Source organism: Anopheles maculipalpis, chromosome 3RL (assembly GCF_943734695.1).
Source record: "Anopheles maculipalpis chromosome 3RL, idAnoMacuDA_375_x, whole genome shotgun sequence".
Taxonomy (NCBI): domain Eukaryota; kingdom Metazoa; phylum Arthropoda; class Insecta; order Diptera; family Culicidae; genus Anopheles; species Anopheles maculipalpis.
In genome coordinates this window covers 63443915-63462901 of record NC_064872.1, presented here as the reverse complement: position 1 = coordinate 63462901, position 18987 = coordinate 63443915, and the positions used below count along the sequence as shown (strand labels likewise).

At 40.6% G+C, this 18987-nt stretch overlaps 3 protein-coding genes across 11 annotated transcripts in view; 2 read left to right on the top strand and 1 right to left on the bottom strand.

Moving 5' to 3' along the window:
* The window catches only part of LOC126563129 (coatomer subunit zeta-1), a 558371-nt gene that overhangs the window by 368182 nt on the left and 171202 nt on the right, over positions 1-18987 (bottom strand). The gene's annotated exons all lie outside the window — the stretch shown is intronic.
* LOC126561377 (trafficking protein particle complex subunit 11) overlaps positions 1-18987 on the top strand; it is a 411048-nt gene that overhangs the window by 273036 nt on the left and 119025 nt on the right. The window lies entirely within an intron of this gene.
* LOC126561459 (collagen alpha-1(XVIII) chain) overlaps positions 1-18987 on the top strand; it is a 191481-nt gene that overhangs the window by 62765 nt on the left and 109729 nt on the right. The window contains exon 1 of one of the 8 annotated variants that reach the window (XM_050217621.1): positions 310-478. The exons of the other annotated variants lie outside the window; for them this stretch is intronic. Coding sequence (XP_050073578.1) covers positions 332-478 — 147 coding nt within the window. The 5' untranslated portion in view covers positions 310-331. Of the gene's footprint in view, positions 1-309; positions 479-18987 lie in introns of those variants that run through there. 8 annotated transcript variants of the gene reach the window in all.

Sequence of the window (18987 nt, the reverse complement as noted above, 5' to 3'; positions counted from 1 at the left end):
TAAAAATATCACATAGAAAAAGCATCATATCGTGTTTGTTACGAGTGTTTTGTACGTCAGTCTGCTTGTGTTTGTGCATTTTCCCACACATCGATGGAAAGCTTAATTAGTAGGCATCAAAGCAGGGTCGTTTGTCGAAGTGTGACGACTATCTGAGCCTCTATCAGTAGCAGCAGCAGCAGCAGCAGCAGGATCATCGCCCAAAAAGGCACAGATTTAAATCAACCGTTACACACCGCAATCAGAAACCATTGTGTGTGCTGGACCAGTATTAACCGTACCGCACGAGACAAACACACACATACACACACACATATATCCTGAAGCAAAGATGGCGATGGTAGTATCCGGCCGGGCAAAGGCCGTCATTGCCGCCTTTGTGTGTTTCTTCCTGCTCGGGATCGTGCTCGTGACCGGCTCAACCAAGGGCTGGTTTGTGCCGATGCGTTACAACGAACGGGTCGCCGCACGGGTACAGGTAAGCAGTAGCAGCCTAACCGCAACCACATACCCATCGGGAGATCAAGGTCCAAACGAACCGTGTCGACAAAATTAAAGCGAAACCAAGGGAAAATCGGCCGTCCGGCCAGGATACGGGCAGAATTTAATTAAAGTTCTTTTGAACGTGTGACGCTATTATGCTCGGTACGGCGGGGGTTTTCGTTCACTGCACGAAACCCGCGTCACGATCTCTTGCACGGTCGCAAATTTTGGACCGTCGCTTCGGTGTGTTTGATTTCACTGCCACCTTTTTCACCCCGTGCTTTTGCACTCAAGTGGCCCGGCTGCCGTCGTTGGATGATTAATTAAAGCCACGAGCTTTACAGCAGTACTTTAGTCTCGCACGATGGGCTGGTAGAACCACATCATTAATCGAAATTATTTCACCAGAATATTACAGAGCTTTTTTAAGCGGTATCAAGCGACCAACAAATTAAAAAGAATAATTACAAAACCAGTCACTCGATGGTACGGTCTCATATTTCACATGGAGTGCATTTTACTTCTTCCTATCGCGAGCGAGCGTGGTCGAGAGCTAAAGGTTAAATTTACAGATTCGATTCAATGGAAAATGAAAATGGATCTGAGCAAATGGAAGTTGGAATGCAGCCTCTGCAGCATCCCACATAGTGACATTCGGTTCCTTAATCGGATTAAGGCGTTTCAATATGGGTAGATTACTCGAAAGTCCTGAGAAATAGGCTTGGTTTTTGGAGAAGTAAAGGTGACGAGTTAGGCCAATCGAGAATCAACCTGAAATTGATTCTAAGAATTGTGACGAATAACATTATGAGCACGAACAGAACAAATTATTCAAAAATGAATGATGTCGAGCAGTTTCCTGAAGTAGCATTGAGGGACTGATTTCATAATCATGTGCTGATGAATGAGAGAGAGCCTAATGTTTGTTGCTTAGAAATGAATCTATAGTTATAGCAAAAAGCTGTAACATTTGAGGTTTTTGAGAAATATAAATTGGAAATAGTTATCCCTACTAAAGCCAAACACCCCAAATTAAGTTACGGTATCGCTAAATGGCGAATTACCACAATCTACTCCCCTTACTGTGAGGTTCCATTCTTCTTCTTCTTCTTCTTCTTCTTCTTCTTGGTTTAAAGACTCTCAAAAACGTCATGCCGACCATCAAAATGGCTTTCTAGACTGCCGATACCACGTAGTTGGTTAGTCAGTCCTCACTACGGGGGGACGATCCGGATGGGATTTGAACCCCGGTCCTGCCGTTTTAAAACAGGCGCCGCTGTCGCCTACACCACCGGGCCCCCCCTTGTGAGGTTCCATTACTAGGTTTAAATCCATATAACGGAACTAGTAAATCATTCAGTCGAAATTTTCAAATCGATACACAAATATTGTAGGCTTCTCATGGAGCTTTAGTATCATATAGTGGAACAGCGTATTTAGTTAAGGGAAATTTGCAACAACTGGTGTGATTATTGTAATTTGCTCATAAATTTCCGTCGAGCATTTGGTGCTTTTTTGTAAAACCCGGCGAAATAAAAAAAACATCCAGCAATATGTTCAATGATACAGCTATACGCCGTATCATTGAGTCTCGCCACGCCACTCCTTAGCGGATGTTGTCCCAAAAATTATATGTAAAAGTAGTTTTTTATTTCGTAAGAACGACCTGCCTGGCCGTATTGCTTGACTTATGAGTACCACGTTGTGAGGTTAGTCAGTCCTCACTACGGGGTGATGGGATTTGAACCCCGGTCCTGCCCTTTAAAGACCGGCCGCCTCTGCCACCGAGCCGCAACTTGTAAAAGTAGTTCTAATTATAAATACTAAAAATCTAATTATTGCTTCTTAAAACCAAAACTCATTGCAAATTTTCTGACAGGTTTTACAATAATCCACTATATGGTTGCAAAGTACCCCAACGGACTTGCAATTTTTCGTTAAATATTTGAAACATTTCCCTTCGTGATTCTTCAACTGCATTATATGGATGGAAACCTTGCATTTGATTGCACAATTTCACAATAAGCTTGCAATATCATCTATTTGTTCATTTAGTCATTATCACTTTACGAATATTCTTAAGAATTTAAACAATTTCTCTTTGTGGATCGAAACCCTGCAATATTACTCTGTAACAAATGGCATTTTTGTACGTGTAAGTGGTTCGACAAGAACATGGGAGCTCTCAACATGTATATGGCAATATAACATTATATGGTTGTGCGCTGTAGATATAAATTTGAATTTCAATATTTAGTTCAATAAAAAAAGGATAAGTCATGTTCTAGACTTCAAATTCAACATGAGGATATCAAAGCTGCTGTATTAAAAATGTATCTTTTAATTGGGGAATAACACAGCTACGTGCTCAAAATATTTCTAATTCAAAAGCTCTATCGAAGAACATTATTTCGAGAAAAGCAAAACAAAACAAAAAGCCTTACGAGTCTACAACTTCTCAAGTTATCGGCAGTTTGACAGTCGTACTTGTACTAAACGAAAAGAAGTTGAACATTCAAAGCATAAAAAATAAATGCAAAATAGCGAAATTTGCCCATCACCATTTTCTTGCACAGATGGTCCCGGTTTTCCCAATTCCCGTTTCAAATACTATTATTCTAAACCTTCCATTTCTGGACATTCCTGGAATCAGCTCGAAAGTCCCTCGATGGCAGCTTCCTTGGAAAAATGATTTTTATTTTAACCTTCCCGTTCCGGTCACACCTTCCACGTGTCACTTCAGTGTCAGCACAGTTAGCGTTATCGGACAAGCTGAAGGTAACTTTATCGCTTCGGTTTAGAATAATTCTGCTGGCTGTATCACAGTAGGGCAGGAGTCTCAATTGGTTTCGTTGGAATTCCACTCCGCATTACATCGAAATTGCCAAATTGAAAAGCCTGTGAAGGAGGTTTTTTTTCGTGTAACATTTCAATCCTGCAAACTGAGACAGGCTTGCTCGGTGTGAATTTAAAATACCCAATTCGTGCTTTCTTCATTTGCTGGTAGCCTCAGTAGCGAAAAAGGGATCAATTTAAATGAAATGGGTGGTTTGTTGTGAGGTCAAATTTATCTCATTCACACCATCCGGATGGCGGCGCATCGAACAGTGTGGGGTATCTTGATTTGCTTCTTGACCTATCAAAATTCAATAAATCACCATACAGCATAATTTACGATCAAACGTACCCACTGCACTAGATGGGCACAAACGGACACGAAAGGTAAAGAAGCACTAGACTGCTAATCAGCCCTAATTAACCCTCATGCCCTGCGTCAGGGTCCGTTTCTTATCGTTGTCTTAAACTTTTTCCGAAAGAAAACCCTTTTTACTGTGAAGGTGCGCACGACCTTCAGTCGTGGAGCACCGTAGCGCGTTTGTAAAAACGGTGAGACCACCCACGCACCCGGGCCCGGCTACGAGATGATATAATTTGATTTATATTCCATAACAAAATTATCCTTTTATCTTTAATTCAAACACACAAAAATCACCATTACCAGCAGCCAAGCCAACCTGTCCCAGTAGGGTGGAGAAGTACAACGACGGACGCCATTCTTGCCCGCATTCAACAACGCTTTTCGCCCTTTCAGTGGAATGAAGTACGATTCACAGCGTAAGCGAATTTCCACCACGTTTATGGCGCGTCTGGGGCAGACGTGTCTTGTGCAGCTTCGCCTAAAGATAAAACTAACGGAAGCATGGACGTGTCTTAGTGCTTCTGCTGCTCCAACTACTTCTGCTGCTGGTCAACCTTAGTCGTGCCAGTGTGCGAGCGTGCCACAGCGCAAAAGATGAAAGCTAAACCGTTGAGCTGTAATTGAAGAGATTCTAATATCAAAGAAATTTCCATCATTTCTTCACCATTCTCATTGAAGCGTTTGTCGGTCACACAAGGCAAGGAGTGGGGCACAACGGCAGAACGTGGGGCGCGGCGAATGGGCGAATCCTTTGATTAGGGATTCAAGTTGGTGGCAGCACTCATTCTCTGCGCGTTTCTTGCATCGCGATCGGTATGAAACTTGATTCGTGGTATTTCCGTTTTAAGAAGCGGTCAGAAACACGATTGAAGACAACCTCAAGAGGACCGCCTCGGTTTTCATACTGGCAGTCAGCAATCATACCTTTTTAATTTTGCGTAAATTTAATGTGGATAAGAAAGCGAGAAAATCACCAAGAAAGACGAAGACGAGTGACGGAATAATGAAGAGGGAATATAAGCTTTGTGTATTCATGTAACTCCTTATATTCTCTAATATTTTCATATCAGCTAAAGCTTTTCAAACAGCAACGACCTTTGAGATAAGTTTCTGGTCTTGGTCAATAATCCCTCTGTTTAAAATCCATTTTTAAATTAGAATGGTTTTTTGTAGATTATTTTATCATGATTTTATAACACGCTTAAAGCTCTTAAAGGTATTGTGGATCTTTAATTTAGGTTTTAACTTTTAATTACTCCTACTTTACTCATCATGCGCTACAATATCATCAGCTTTCTGACAGACGCATTAATAAAATCCTCTTCTTCTTGGTTTAACGACTTTCTAGGTCACGCCGTTAATCGAATGTCTTACTAGGCTTGCTGATACAAAATAGTTATATACATAGTCACTCCTCACTACGGAGGTGCGTCCCGGATGATCAATAATATCACAGTATCTAAATGATTGATCACCAATCCTTCACAAAAAGGGATGTCTAGGGACATTTTCATGACATAACATTCCCATCGGGGTCTTGCGAATCGCCGAAAACAGATGAGATCATCTTACAGCTCATAGAGCTCGTCATTATCGCGGCTCCTTCGATGTACACACGGCGACACTCCAGCTAAGAAGATTTAATTGGTTTTGGGAAAATTTCATACCTAACAGCAGCAAGTGAATGCTGAAGAATCCATAAATGTCTTCTTAAATCCCAAGCCTCGTCTGTAGTGAAAAATGGCGCTGGTGAAGATGTTTTTTTCAGGGTGTAGCATCACAAAACCATAGACATTTGATCCAAGAAAGTTTGGGGAGACTCCAAAGATACGATCACTTATCCGTACTTCAATTTTCTGCTTTATTTAATGAAATAAACAAACCAAATTCATTCTTTTAACTTCCCATGAAAATACATTTTGACAGGAAACACAAAACCATTTACCAAACCACCGATGCTTGTCGAAACGTCTCTCTCCTCCCACATTATCACTGTTATCCAATACTAACTTTTTTGCCAACAGTGCGTAGTGAGAGGCATGGCAAATCTTCTAGAACTGCTCCACTTCATCACACAAACGTACGCTTTTCCGATTAGCAGAAGAAGATTGAAAAACTCAACAAAATATCGATTAATTTGCCACCCATCTGACTGTTCGCGGGCACTCCAGTTTCCAATACTGATGCCTCGGCACACATACACATTGCACATCTACTGAAAATGCAATTGCTGCTGAATTCTTTATGACACACTCAGTCTCGGATTATACTGCCTGTGGGGAGTGAAATATATTCCCAACCCGTCGCCATTCAATACTATCGAACAGAGCAGCAAGATGAACAATACCACGCACACGCATTCTTTAGATCTGTCCGGACGGCGGGCGACGGTACATATAGAGAGGATCGTATGGTTTTTTCCCCCCCGCTTTGGTCTCATAGTCAAAATGAGAGCAATGCGGAAATTGATTCATTGCACACTGACCAACAACAACAGCAACTTCCTCTCTGTCTGCCATTTCACAATTCCGGAAAACCGCCCTTTCGAATGCTGACTTCCTGGTAGCTGTGATATTAGGGAAGCTAACAACGAAAGTGATCCCGGAGTTGTTGTTCTGTTCCCACCAGTGGGTTGGTGGTGTGTGTGTGTCTGAACCGGACAAACTTTGCTGTGCGAATGCACGGTATCGTGTTCCATGAATTACGCATCCGAAGCGAACTCAGAAGCGCACATTGCTTTTAGCTAAATGAACGCATTTTCCAATGAAAGCGAACAGTTTGAGATGTGTTATTATGCCTGGAAGTGGGCATGTTTTTGGGTAGAACAGCGTGTTGAATAGTTTTTTTTTTTTAATGAGGTTTCTAAATTCGAACTTCAAAGTGATATGAATGTACTTAAAGCGACGAGCAAAGTGAGAGCATTAGTTAAAGTTTTAAATGTTTATCAGCACTATTTCAGCAATATTGCAGGTATATTATTGTTTAAAAGCTTACGGAAATATTGAACTTGAAAACAGAAATGAAAACAAGCATAAGAGTCAGTAAATTGAAAATTCTGTGGCTCAAAAATTCTATTCCAAATGTCATGGAGATTTTCAATTGGGAATAGAAAATTTAGTATTCCCTGTATGTAGCATATACCACCTTTGCAAACCGATTTGATTGCATGTGCAAACTGCATAAAAGCAGCATACAACTTATTCGAACGTTGAATGAATGCATGTATATTAACAGGTTGGCTGATAATTGTCTGGCCTAACACATGGAGGGCACTTGTTAATTTCAAATCCATATTTTTTTTTGTTTGTTTGTATTAACTTTGAAACGAGTTCTGTCAAAATTTCACAACACTCGGACAATAACCTAGTGAGCTACAGCATTTTGTGTGACGCAACTTTTGTGTTTTAAGTAAACATGGACAAGAAGGAATTTCGCGTGTCGATAAAATATTGTTTTTTGAAGGGGAAAAATAAAGTTGAAGCCAAAAATTGGCTTGATAAGGAGTTTTTGGACTCTGCTCCTCCAAAATCAACTATAAAATATTGGTATGCTGAATTTAAACGTGGTGAAATGAGCACTGAAGACGGTGAACACAATGGACGCTCAAAAGAAGTGGTTACAGTGAAAAACGTTAAGAAAATCCACAAAATTATCAAAAGCTACCGAACCATAGAATTGATCGAGATAGCTGACATAATAAAAATATCCAAGGAACGCCGTTCGAGCTCACATTTGACCAAAAACAACAACGAGTTGATGGTTCGGACCAGTGTTTGGAGCTGTTTGAGCGAAATTCTAGCGAGTTTTTGCGTCGGTATGTTAACCTGGATGAGACTTGGCTTCATCACTACACTCCAAAGTCAAATAGACAATCATCTGAGTGGACTGGACACGATGAACCTGCTCCAAAGCGAGAAAAACGCAACAATCAGCTGGCAAGGTTATGGCGTCAGTTTTTTGGGATTCGCAAGGAATAATCTTCATCGACTATCTTAAGAAAGGAAAGACCAGTGACTACTATATCAAGTTATTGGAGTGTTTAAAGGACGGAATCGCTAAAAAAAAAACGGTCATATTTGAAGAATAAAAGTTTTGTTTCATCAAGGCAACGCACCGTGCCACAAATCAGTGAAAACAATGGCAAAAATTCGCGAATTAGGCTACGAATTGCTTCCTCACCTACCGTATTCCCCAGATCTGCCCCTCAGCGACTTTTTTCTTTTCTCAGATCTCAAAAGGATGCTCGCTGGGAAGAAATTTTCGTCAGATGAAGAGGTGATCGCAGAAACGGAGGACTTTTTTGACGAAAAAGAAAAATCCTTTTTCAAAAATGGCATAGAAAAATTGAAAGACCGCTATTATTGGTGCATCATCCCTCAAGGGAGGTAAATTGAATAAAAAAAAATAATTTTGCAAAAAAAAAGATTTATAATATTGTAGGCCAAACAATTATCAGCCCACCTGTTAAAACATCAGACTAATTAGAACACGATCAAAGTGACTCTGATCTAAGAACAAAACAACATCGAACTGATCACATGTTGCTTCCACGTGCACCAAATTTCACTTATGTACCATAGACGCATGTGAAAGACATCATGGGAAATTCAACAAACCCAACCAAGCAGATTCAGTGCCCACAAGCATTGCAAATAATTATGCACAATGTCAGCAGGGTCAAGCAACAACAATCAAAATTAAGTAAACAGGTAGATCAAAATACAAGAAAAAATTTTCACACTTCAGAACTAATCAGATCATTTAGAGAAAGAAAGATGCACACCATTAACCTCAAGAATGTTAGTTGATGAAACTTTCCATCCAAATTATTCTCACAATTTGTCCCCAAGATTTTCATACAGAATAAAGAAGCACCGACTTAGCAGTCAGTTGCAAAAGAGATCTCAGTCATGGAAAGGTAGTCGGTTAGTCCACAAAAGGAGTTTAGTCGCGGAACAATAGCAGTCGTGGACAGCACTCAAAATGGTCAGTTCGGAATAGGTAGTCGCGGGCTAGAAGCTGCAGATACGTTGTTATGAATAAACAAACGCAGTTGAACGTCGTGACTCATCCAAAGAGAAGAAATGTTTTTTCATTAGAAAATATAGTCAATTTCACACTGCCAATGGTGACACTTTACACGACACGGGATTCTCTTACCATTACACAGCACCGTGATATCTTTTACTATTACATGTATATATAACACACTAAGTTATTCTAAGCTGCTTCCTTGTTATCGAGCAATGAGGGATCCTTTTTTTTTGTTGGCTTAAAGTCCTGCTAATAGAGATCTTACTAGTGTTGTGGATACACAAAAATTGGATAATGTCATTGCTGTGGGTCTTTCTTTCTTCTGCTTCGCAATTTTGATTGCTGATATAAGACAAGATTCCTGACTGAAGTACTGAAGATGGATTTTTCCAACAGTACAGGCTCACAATCGGCACTAAATCCATCAAAATCCTTAAAAGAGTGATTGTAGTCATTACTTTTACAAATAATTGAACTACATTTCTCTAAAACACTTCAGCCCAAAAGTCTCTTACTTAAATGGTGTCAAAATCTCACATCCGGAAAACTTCCTGCCGGATAAAGAAAAAAACAAATAGACCCAAGTATTAAACTTTAAACATGGAGTCACCAGGAAAGGAAAAGTTAACCAACTCTTTTCCGCCTTAGGCAAACCACAACGCTTGCAACTCTTCTAGCTTCTCCAGCTTTGCTTCCACGTCCTTCGTCGCAAAAAGCTAGAACGAAAAATTTTGCCATCAGCTAAAACCGCACACACACACAGAGAACGTTCACTATGTCGGTGTCAGTATGGAATGTGGCAGTTTGTGTGTTTGTGCTTTTGGTTGAACAAAAAAAAAAAAGAACTCCACATATCTTTTTCCCAATGACACATAACTCTCGTATTTCGTGCCAAACAGGGGTTCTTGCGAGCTTCGTTCCTAAATTCCGTCGGTTCAATTTTAAAACAGCAAGCATTGACGGGGCTCTGACCTTGGGTCGGCTAAAGTTTCGACTTCTCATATCGTACGGTGCGAGTTTTCTTTTTTTTTTTTTTGCTGGGTCCCAAGAAACAGTAACCCTCGATTGCTCCCCTCCCCGCATCACTAACCGCCATTAGAGGTTGTGGTGGTGAAGTCGACGGTCAACATTCCCTAGAAACCGTAGTATGGATTCTATCAAAGCAGAAGCTGAAATTGATTGTCTGACAGACAAATCGTTGAAAGATGTTACGGTGGATTGTGGTGGATTCGGGTTACGGTGGTCGTTTTTCATCGGAAAAATAAAAGAAGCCCCAGAAAAAGGACACTACAAGAAACCGAAACTACCGAAAAGGGTATAAATCGTTCCGCTTGCTTTACCGGACGATTCAACGGAGGCAATCGCTGGAAGGATTCTGCTTCCTAGGAACGCTTTTCCATCACATTCAGAACTGCTGATGCGAACAGGCCACCGATTAAAGAAGGATGTTTGTAGAGCAAAAACAGAAACCACTTCTGTCTGTAGTTAAACTAATTCTTCACTTCAATCGTAGTACAGATCACTCTAAAATTTTATTTTTAAGTAAAAAAAACCTTATTATATATTCACCTTTAATTGAACATTAATATCAAATAAAACAAATATTCTCATCTTCGTCACACATACTTTAAATAAGAGAAATTGCCTTATCGTAGTGTTTTACTAACGAACGAAAAGCCTCCCCAACAAACCTCGCTTCTCCCCAAAGTTTCCACCGGAAATTGATTTACTTTCCTTCGCTCTGTTATCGAACATATCATGGGTTCGACTTTTTGCAAAACGGACCACATCGCCCCGTAAGTCGATGGCAAGAAGCTACAAGCCTAAGGCGAACGTAAAACCATCCTTAATACCGGCTGAACCCACTTTACAGCAGAGTCACACACAAAACCGTACACGTAGCAAGTGTGGTACGACTTCTTCACACGGAAAGCGCTACACATAGAACCCCGAACCGGAGCCAGCATTGCGGAGGAAGTAAAAGAAGGTCGCTGCTGTAGGAAAAACCACTGCATGCGCATAGCAGCAGCAGCAGCATCGGATCCAGAAAGCATAATGTCATCTGCTCAAATATTGACTATCGCCTCACCGAAAGCGAAACGAAGGTTAGAAGGTTTTCGATAATGGAGACCTATCGTAAATTGCTTGATGGGCACAAAAAGTGGTAAGGAAAACGTTTGGTTTTACCTTCCGGTACGTGTCGTGGTACGGTTTTTGGGAAGCGTGCTGGTGGGAGCATGGTTTAGGATGTTGTTTTTGGGGGGGTGTTTTTCATCATCGCGGAAATAAGGTTTTTGCAGTCATTTCCCTTGTACAAACGTACACACTACGGAAGGTAATTTGTTCGACAGGGCTTTTGATAAGCTTGGTCGCAATACCTTTTGGGCAAAACCGAGGCTGATCTTTTTAAAAGCCCGAATATTATGTTTCGATAAGTTGCCATTATAAACCAGATAATAGATTTGTTTATGTAAGAACACTTTGTTACATATTGGGAGTTTACAGTTGCTCTGACATTGCTTGGACAATAAGGATTCCTTTGAGGAGTTTGCCAATTAAGTTAAAAGCTTGGTAAAGTCTTGAAATAATTGAAAGTAACTGACGTGAAAAATGAAATTGGTAACATTAAGAATGCATCACCAAACAACTACTAAAACTTCAACTGTCCAACGCTTCCTCTCCTTGCCAGAGGCATTTATACAATACCTTTATCACTAGAATATCGTAGTGTTACAAATGAAATAATCTGGCATGATTGAATTATTCACAAACATATGAACCATCATGCTACGACAGGCAACAAGGGCAGACGGGAGTCGAAAGACTTGAAATCACGGATTAAAAATGATTCCTAGCCAGTAAACCGTAAACTCGCCAGAGTGTTTACTGATTAAGGTTGATACGACGAGTAGGTATTTAACTTCACTAGTGTAATTCTAGGTTCAAGTTCATTTTAATCCTCTTAATTCCTCCACAGCATTTTCAAGTCCAGAATTTTTGAAGTTCGTCTAATCGCGACAGACGTCTAGACAAGGACAGTTAAAAAAGTGGTCAATTGATAGCTGTGTCTCTTTATCGTCTATTTTTGTAGGGATAATTTATCCTCAATTGACAAAGCATTGCAGTTGCAGTTATTGATTTACTTCTGGATCAATAAAATTGCAAAAAAGTTTTGTTTATGAATTTGGAACTTCTGTTTTGGGTACGATTAGTAAATTTTCTACTATTTTTTTATGAAGCATAAATGAACAAATCTCAAGATACGAACTCCTTCTGACAATTATAAGTCGCTCCTGCAGCTTAAAGCAAACGCTAGAAACTATAGAACAGATGACGAAATTAGCACCACAATCAACATTAAATACTACAGAAAATTGTATCGTATCGGCTCAAACCTATGAAAAATTATCATTTATCTTCATTCTTCATCCAAATAAAGCTTTGATCGCCGTTCAACCGTGCCTTGCCGGCACATCCACTGAAACACACATTTCTCCTGGGCCAACTTCACCGTGTTACGGTCTAAAGTGCAATTCAAACACAAACCCTCGGGAAACAATTTTATGAACTGAAACTGGCATTGAATATGCAACATAAATAACAATAACATTAAAAACAAATTCTCTCCCTGAACTGACCAACATTCGCACAGCAAAACTTCCGTGCTCCGGTACATTTATTGTCTTAGCACAAACACACAACAACAAACTTCCGTACTCTGGCTGCTGTGGCTCCGGCTGACCAATCTGCCCGTGGTGTCGCGGTGGGCAAAATACGAGATAAATGTGAAGTGAAGATAAAAAAAAATCTAACTTCCATTTTACTGTCCGCCAGGGGAAAGCCTCTGCCACAGAACAGACCAAAAAAAAGCTCCCCGCTTTCCCCGGTGGCAATGACGATGATGATGATGACGCGAACAGATTTCGACATTAGAACACAGCTACGCTGCTATCTGCTTGCCGAGTGCTTTATTTGTGGGTGTAGTTGTTTTTGCTTTGACTCTTCCGACGGTTTAGTTTTATCCGCGCGGGAAGAGTGGACAAAATTATTCACAGTCGTTATTTTTGCAACCGAACGTTGGACCGTGTGTGTGCACATCGCGTGAAAAATGGATTTCCAGCTGATAAATCAGATTGAGCGCAGTTTTTCATCATTTGGTGTGTACTCCTCACAGATACGCGGGCAAGCGAGTCACCACGTTGCCGGAAAAGCAATTTGTGCTGGTGTTATTTGTTGGGTTTGAGATCGGAATATACGATCGGGGAAAAAATTGAAGCAAAAATATTATGGCAAACAAATTTTCGCTCTAAACGATTGGCTTACTTATTTGGAGATTTTTTTTTTCGATTGAGACAAAGCAAATTATAATATAAACGAGCAATAAATTTTTCTACCAGGAGGTGTGATTTATATGGTTTTGCTTTGTTTTCACTATATTATATACATTACATTTGGTTTATAACTTGATGAAATTTATTATTAAACGATTCATGAGAAAACTACTAATACTTTGACCTCCTTTTCGGAAGCAGACCCTACCTTCATTGTCTTTTTTCTAGCAATATTTGTGTGGAGATGATCCTTGCACTGATCCATTGCTAGACGATAACGAAAACCATTTCCTGCTACCCTATCAGAGAATTTTGCTCAAAAAAAACCCCTTCTGTGCAGTTATTTTCGTCGGGCACATTTTGGTAGAAACTTCTTCCATCAATTCATTCTTTCAACCCGATGGTCCTACTGAATCGCATGCATTATCATCGGCCATCCGTTGTTCTTGTTGCTTACACCCATTCTCGATGTCCAGGGGGAAGAAAAAAGCAACGAACCGATCATACAGTAGCTCACAAAGTGGTGTGGTTTTTCGTTGGCACACTCTCATATCACGAAATCGACCGAGCAGAACGATGACTTCCTGAATACCAGCCAAGATGTGTGTTTGAATCTGGTATAAATACATACGCCCAAACGCAAGTACACACACTGATAATAACAATGGAAACACACACCGACTGGGTGGGAAATACGGCCTTTGGTTGCGAGGAAAATCTCTCATCACTGATCGGTGAATCCTTTCAGCTGTGTTCATTTTAGCGTGAACGTGATTTTGTTCCACTCTCACTCGATGATAATTGGATCGTCCTTTTTTGCTCGTCAAGTAAAACATGTGTGTTTCTGTAATGGAATTGCCACAAAAATGGAGTTATTTTTCTTTGTCATTTTTCAATTTGGAAAACAAAAGCTAAATATCTTTGTATATGTGTTTTTTTTATAAACTTGTTATAAATAATCATTCATTAGGTTTTTGTCCTTTTTTAATCACCTTTATTGAACTCCTGTTACATTGTCAATCATAAATTTCTTCCCAAAATCAATTAATTGGATAAATACTTCAATTAAAATCAATCATCCAATAATCAATGTGAGCAATAAAGCTCAATTGCTCACAATTTATTTCGCGCCAAAGGAGTAAAAACTGGCCTTTTATTATTGATGAGAAAATTGATTCAATCGTAGGAAGCTTAACTCGTTCGACGAAAAAATTTGTTCTCTTCCTCGTACGCTTCAATTGTTACTCTTCCATACGCACATCGGAACCTACTTAAATATTCACAAGCACACCACAAACGTCATCAGACTCCATCACGAACCTCCTGATAGCCATCAGGAGTGTGACGAAAGCAGCTACTCAAATGACGTTTACGGTGTAGCTTTTTTATGCAAATCCGTCCCACACACACACGAGCACCTATGCCGCTTTAATGTGCCACAAAACCATGTGCATGGTGGTGGTTCTTTTGCTCAGGCATCATTAACTGGAAGCTAAAATTAAACATCCTGTAAGTTTTTGTTTTCCTTTGGTACCTATTATTTATGTGTAAATAAATCATTTTTCTTCATCCCTTTCTTTCACACACGCAGTGATTTTTGACATTCATTAATTGAAACCGGTTCTAAACTAATTTCCCGAACCCGTCCCACTGGCTTTTTTTTAATTTTCCAACCACAGCACATGGCATTCGGGTTCGTAATGGTTCCGAATGAAAGTGGTAAGAGCGTGTTGTAAAAAATAAAAATCTTGATGAACAATTATTTATTCTTACCCCTCACCGTACCATACACCTTCCAACGATTCAGCGTCATTTCCGATTGTACTAGGGCAGAAAGGGCAAAGGAAGCTTAGGTTTTTACCATTCACCATTCAAACAATGACAAATAACGAAGTGTTTAATGGAATTCACCTCACCGCACCGTTGTTCGACGATGAAAAACGTAGATTTTATGCAAATACGCGTTACGAGTGTGGCGTGGTGTGAGTAGCTTGCTTTAGTAGCAAGCACCTACTACCGTTTCTTAACATTACCACCAATCCGGTTGGTTATTTTGTGCCACAGATATTTTCCAACCGTCCAAAAAAAAAAGCTCTCACGCCACCATTCTACATGCTAAACACAACAACCTACCACTACTTACCTTGCTAATGAGCTTGTGAATGTAATGCGTTATATTTTTCGCTCACCATTACTATTAGTACACCGGTAATAGTGACTGTTTTGCTACCGCACTGTACAGTGTACACTAATTGGTAAGGACGCGTCATTTACATGAACGAGCAGGCTATTCAAGGTGTGTGTGTGTTTTGCACTTTTACAATGCTCCACAAAAAGGTAGATTTTGTTTGTTTGATGACATTATTTCTCCCAATTATAGACCAATTTAGACCGGGCCCCTGGTTTACAGCTCTCAAGACCAAATGCGGTATTGTTCTTGGGCCCGTTTCACACTTACCCAACAAGAAAGAAAGAACTGCTGGATACGATTGTTGCTAAAGCTTGCAGGAAGTTTTCCACGGTCCAAGTGAAATATATTTGAAGGCAACTTTTGCCGGCCTTTCACAAGCTCAACACAACCAACCTCTGCTGGAGGGAGCCTGAAAGTGCTCGAACTACAACCAGTGTGCAAAAGAAATAAAAACCAGGCTGGAAAATATCACCCCTCTCAACGTTTCCACGTGCCACCCGTAGGAGTTTTCTTTGGTGGCATGCAACAGAAATAAAACAACGTCCCTACGACCAGGAAACTGTTTGTTTGTTGAAAATTTCCACCAAAGCCTTCATGACATCGGCTCACCGTGACAGAACGGGAAAACGCGGGACCAGTTTACGATAATAAATAATTTTCCCTTCAAGTCAGACAGTAAACTGAAGGAAGAGGTGGGAGGGTGATAGTCGAGGTGCTTGTGGGAAAAAACACACCCCAAAATGTCCGTTCGGTTAGTAGTCGCACGAAACGATCGGAAAACTCACACAAATGGCGAAGGGAAAAACGTACAACGGGAAACGGGCAAGGGCGCGAGTACATTACAACCGTAAGCGGCTATGGGTCGCAGTTGTTCACAATCGATGTCATTTTTCCTCGGTACTGCTTGGAAAATGATGCTATTTAAGCTACCTCACCCTGCCCCAATCCTGTCAAAGACCGGTTCGAGCCACTGCCACTGTTTGTGTTAAGTGAAAATTATTATTTTAAAGCTTTTGGTGATAAATTAATGTTCTGCTTTTTTCACCCATACCTACAGCGCTTGCCTACAATGCTATAGATACTTTTACAAGCAATTTTTGTTCGCATGGCAGCATGGTTTCACGGAGGGAGGGACGTAAAATAAACTCAACAAGACTTTTGGACCGTTTTGTGATTTCATATAATTGAATCGAGTGTTAAGGATGGGAAAATTGGTTTGCTGTTGGTTTCGCTGATGGTGGAAAATTTACGATACTAAAGCGATGATTGAGCGGTGACTTTGGACAAGTTTTTACAAGCTACCGTCCCGCCCAGCGTCCGATGGGGCCGAAATGACAGCAATCGCTCAAGATGGGAAAATCCGGCGCCTCTCAATCATCTTGTTTTCCATCCTCGTGGCTGGTAGCGACCATTTCCACGAATCTGTATCGAGTACTTGTCCTTGGCTCCATCGAACATCGGTCAACGGCATAAGACATTTCATGCCCATGATGAAACCACCTACCACCATTGGGGAAACTGCCTCTGCAATATTCATGGAGGCGCCCAGTACTTTACTGAAATCAGCATTAATATCCAGTTTGTTTGGTTTAAAGAATATCAAATGTATAAAAAAAATTATAAAAGCTGCAAATAAAATCCATATTTTTCATTTTCTTTTTAGTAAAAAATTGTAAAAGTAATATAAGGAAATTAAAGTCTAACAATTCTGTACAATAAAATGCAAATAAAAATATTCTTATATCAGATCCAAACAGTAAAGACAGGCCAGGCTCCTATTGAATAAAAAAACCAATCTAAAAATATATTAACTTTGAACAAACCCATAAGCAGCATTCAATAAATCCATGGTAAACGCAAACGATCTCGTTTTATTCCGGACTGTCCCACATTGCTAGCAGTTTAATCTTGTCCCATTGTAGATCTTCTTTCGGCAAACCCATCTCCACCCGCCGACTGCCCTTGCCGGGTGGAAACAAAACCGATAAACTCGAGTTCGAGTGAAAGTTATTGTCGTTTTCGAGTGGATACTTCATCAGTGCCGAAGCGACCAAGCACGCAATTCGAAAGCTTTAGCGCCGGGCACAACCGTCGAGAGTTATGTTCTCGTTTCCTCGCACGAAACGCGGAACACACGGCAGCAATGAAAAAGGAAAAGTGCGCACGCAGTGCGCTTGGGAAAGAAATCCACGCAATCGTTTCATTAGCTTCCGCTGTCCGTTTATCCATCTTTCTTTCGTCCCATCGACGAAAGGTGCACGGGCACGGTGCTGTCTTGTTTTGTTGTGAAGTGCTTTTTACACAGAATGAAACAATATTATCATTTTTAACAATATGGAGAGCATGTCGAGTGCGATTGCTTAAGAAGCAATAATAGCTGTGACCGTATGGCGTGGCCTCTTGCTTTTGCAATAAATAAATGTTGAAGTGCTTTGTTGATTCTATTTCGGGTTTTATTGGGAATATTACAAATAAACGACATGAATAACTTAAATAAGCGCTTTTAACGAAATTAAGCAAAAAAAAATCACTTTTTGAAAGTTTTTTGCCATTTACACTTGAACGAATCCTTTGACACACATCCAACCCCACAGGGCTTTAACCAAACGACAATCAGTATCGCTGTTTCCTGTCTGTAATAATTCAACCTCGACATTTCTTGTTGTTGTTTCGCCCAACCCTTCTGCTTTGATGTTTGTCTTTTGCCATGCTTTCATCAGTTACCTTTGCCAACGGAGAAGGAAAAGCGGTGTTGCCAACCAAAAATCAACCTGTGTCACACGGTGCTTGTATCGAGCGCTGGCTGAAATAATTATCTTCTTTCACTGCTCTGCTAGAAGGAAAGAAGAGGTTATTAATCTCGTTTAGCCTTCAGCTAGTCCATATGTTCATCCTCCCTGAAGTGGTTTAATGATGTACACGTCCAACGGCAATATCTTGTACACGAATCTTGCACACTGACACCGTTTTTGGAGCAATCGTTTTGAAGTATAAAATGGCCGACGGGTTTGTACGATTGGAGCTTGAAACAGCGGAAACCGAAACTGGTGAAAAAAACGAATAAATAATCCGGCCTGTACCCTGATTGTTTGTCTCGAACCAGTTGACAGTTTTCATTTGTACATCTTTCTCGCGATGGTGCTTTTTTCCTTTTTCTTCGTACGATTTGTTTTTGTCTTCCTTTCCTATTTTCGCTCCGTCTGCTTGCCTTCCAAAACGATTCTTTCATCTTTTAAAAGTCGAGCTGGGTTACTGTTTTCGTTTGCGAACAGCGTCGAAAGTCCTCCGTCAAATGTGTCGCATGTCGGAAAAAGGAAACGTCCTTCTGGTACCTTAAAGGAATCACACACAAGCCAAGAAACATCTACACTCACACATTTCAGTGCATTTCAGTACCAGTTGCTGTGACAGAAAGATGGAACGGTAAAAATACGCGACACAGACACACCATCAGCCCACCATCACCACCCGGCAAACACACGTTCAGCAATCTGTTTTTCCGACAGTCGAACAAATAACCGGTGTTTTCCGGTTCCGGAAAAATGGTTCTCCCTTTGCGTCCCAGGTTGCGCAGACAATCACCGCACCGCATCACTCCGTAATCGACGCTCGGTGACATTTTGCCCCAGTAAAGCTTTTCCGCGTGCTTTCTCGCTGGAAAGCGAGCGACTGCTGAAATGCACTTTGCACTCAGGTGCAGTGATTTGCGCTTGGAAAAAGCTGCAACCCCATTTTCGATCATTAAGACC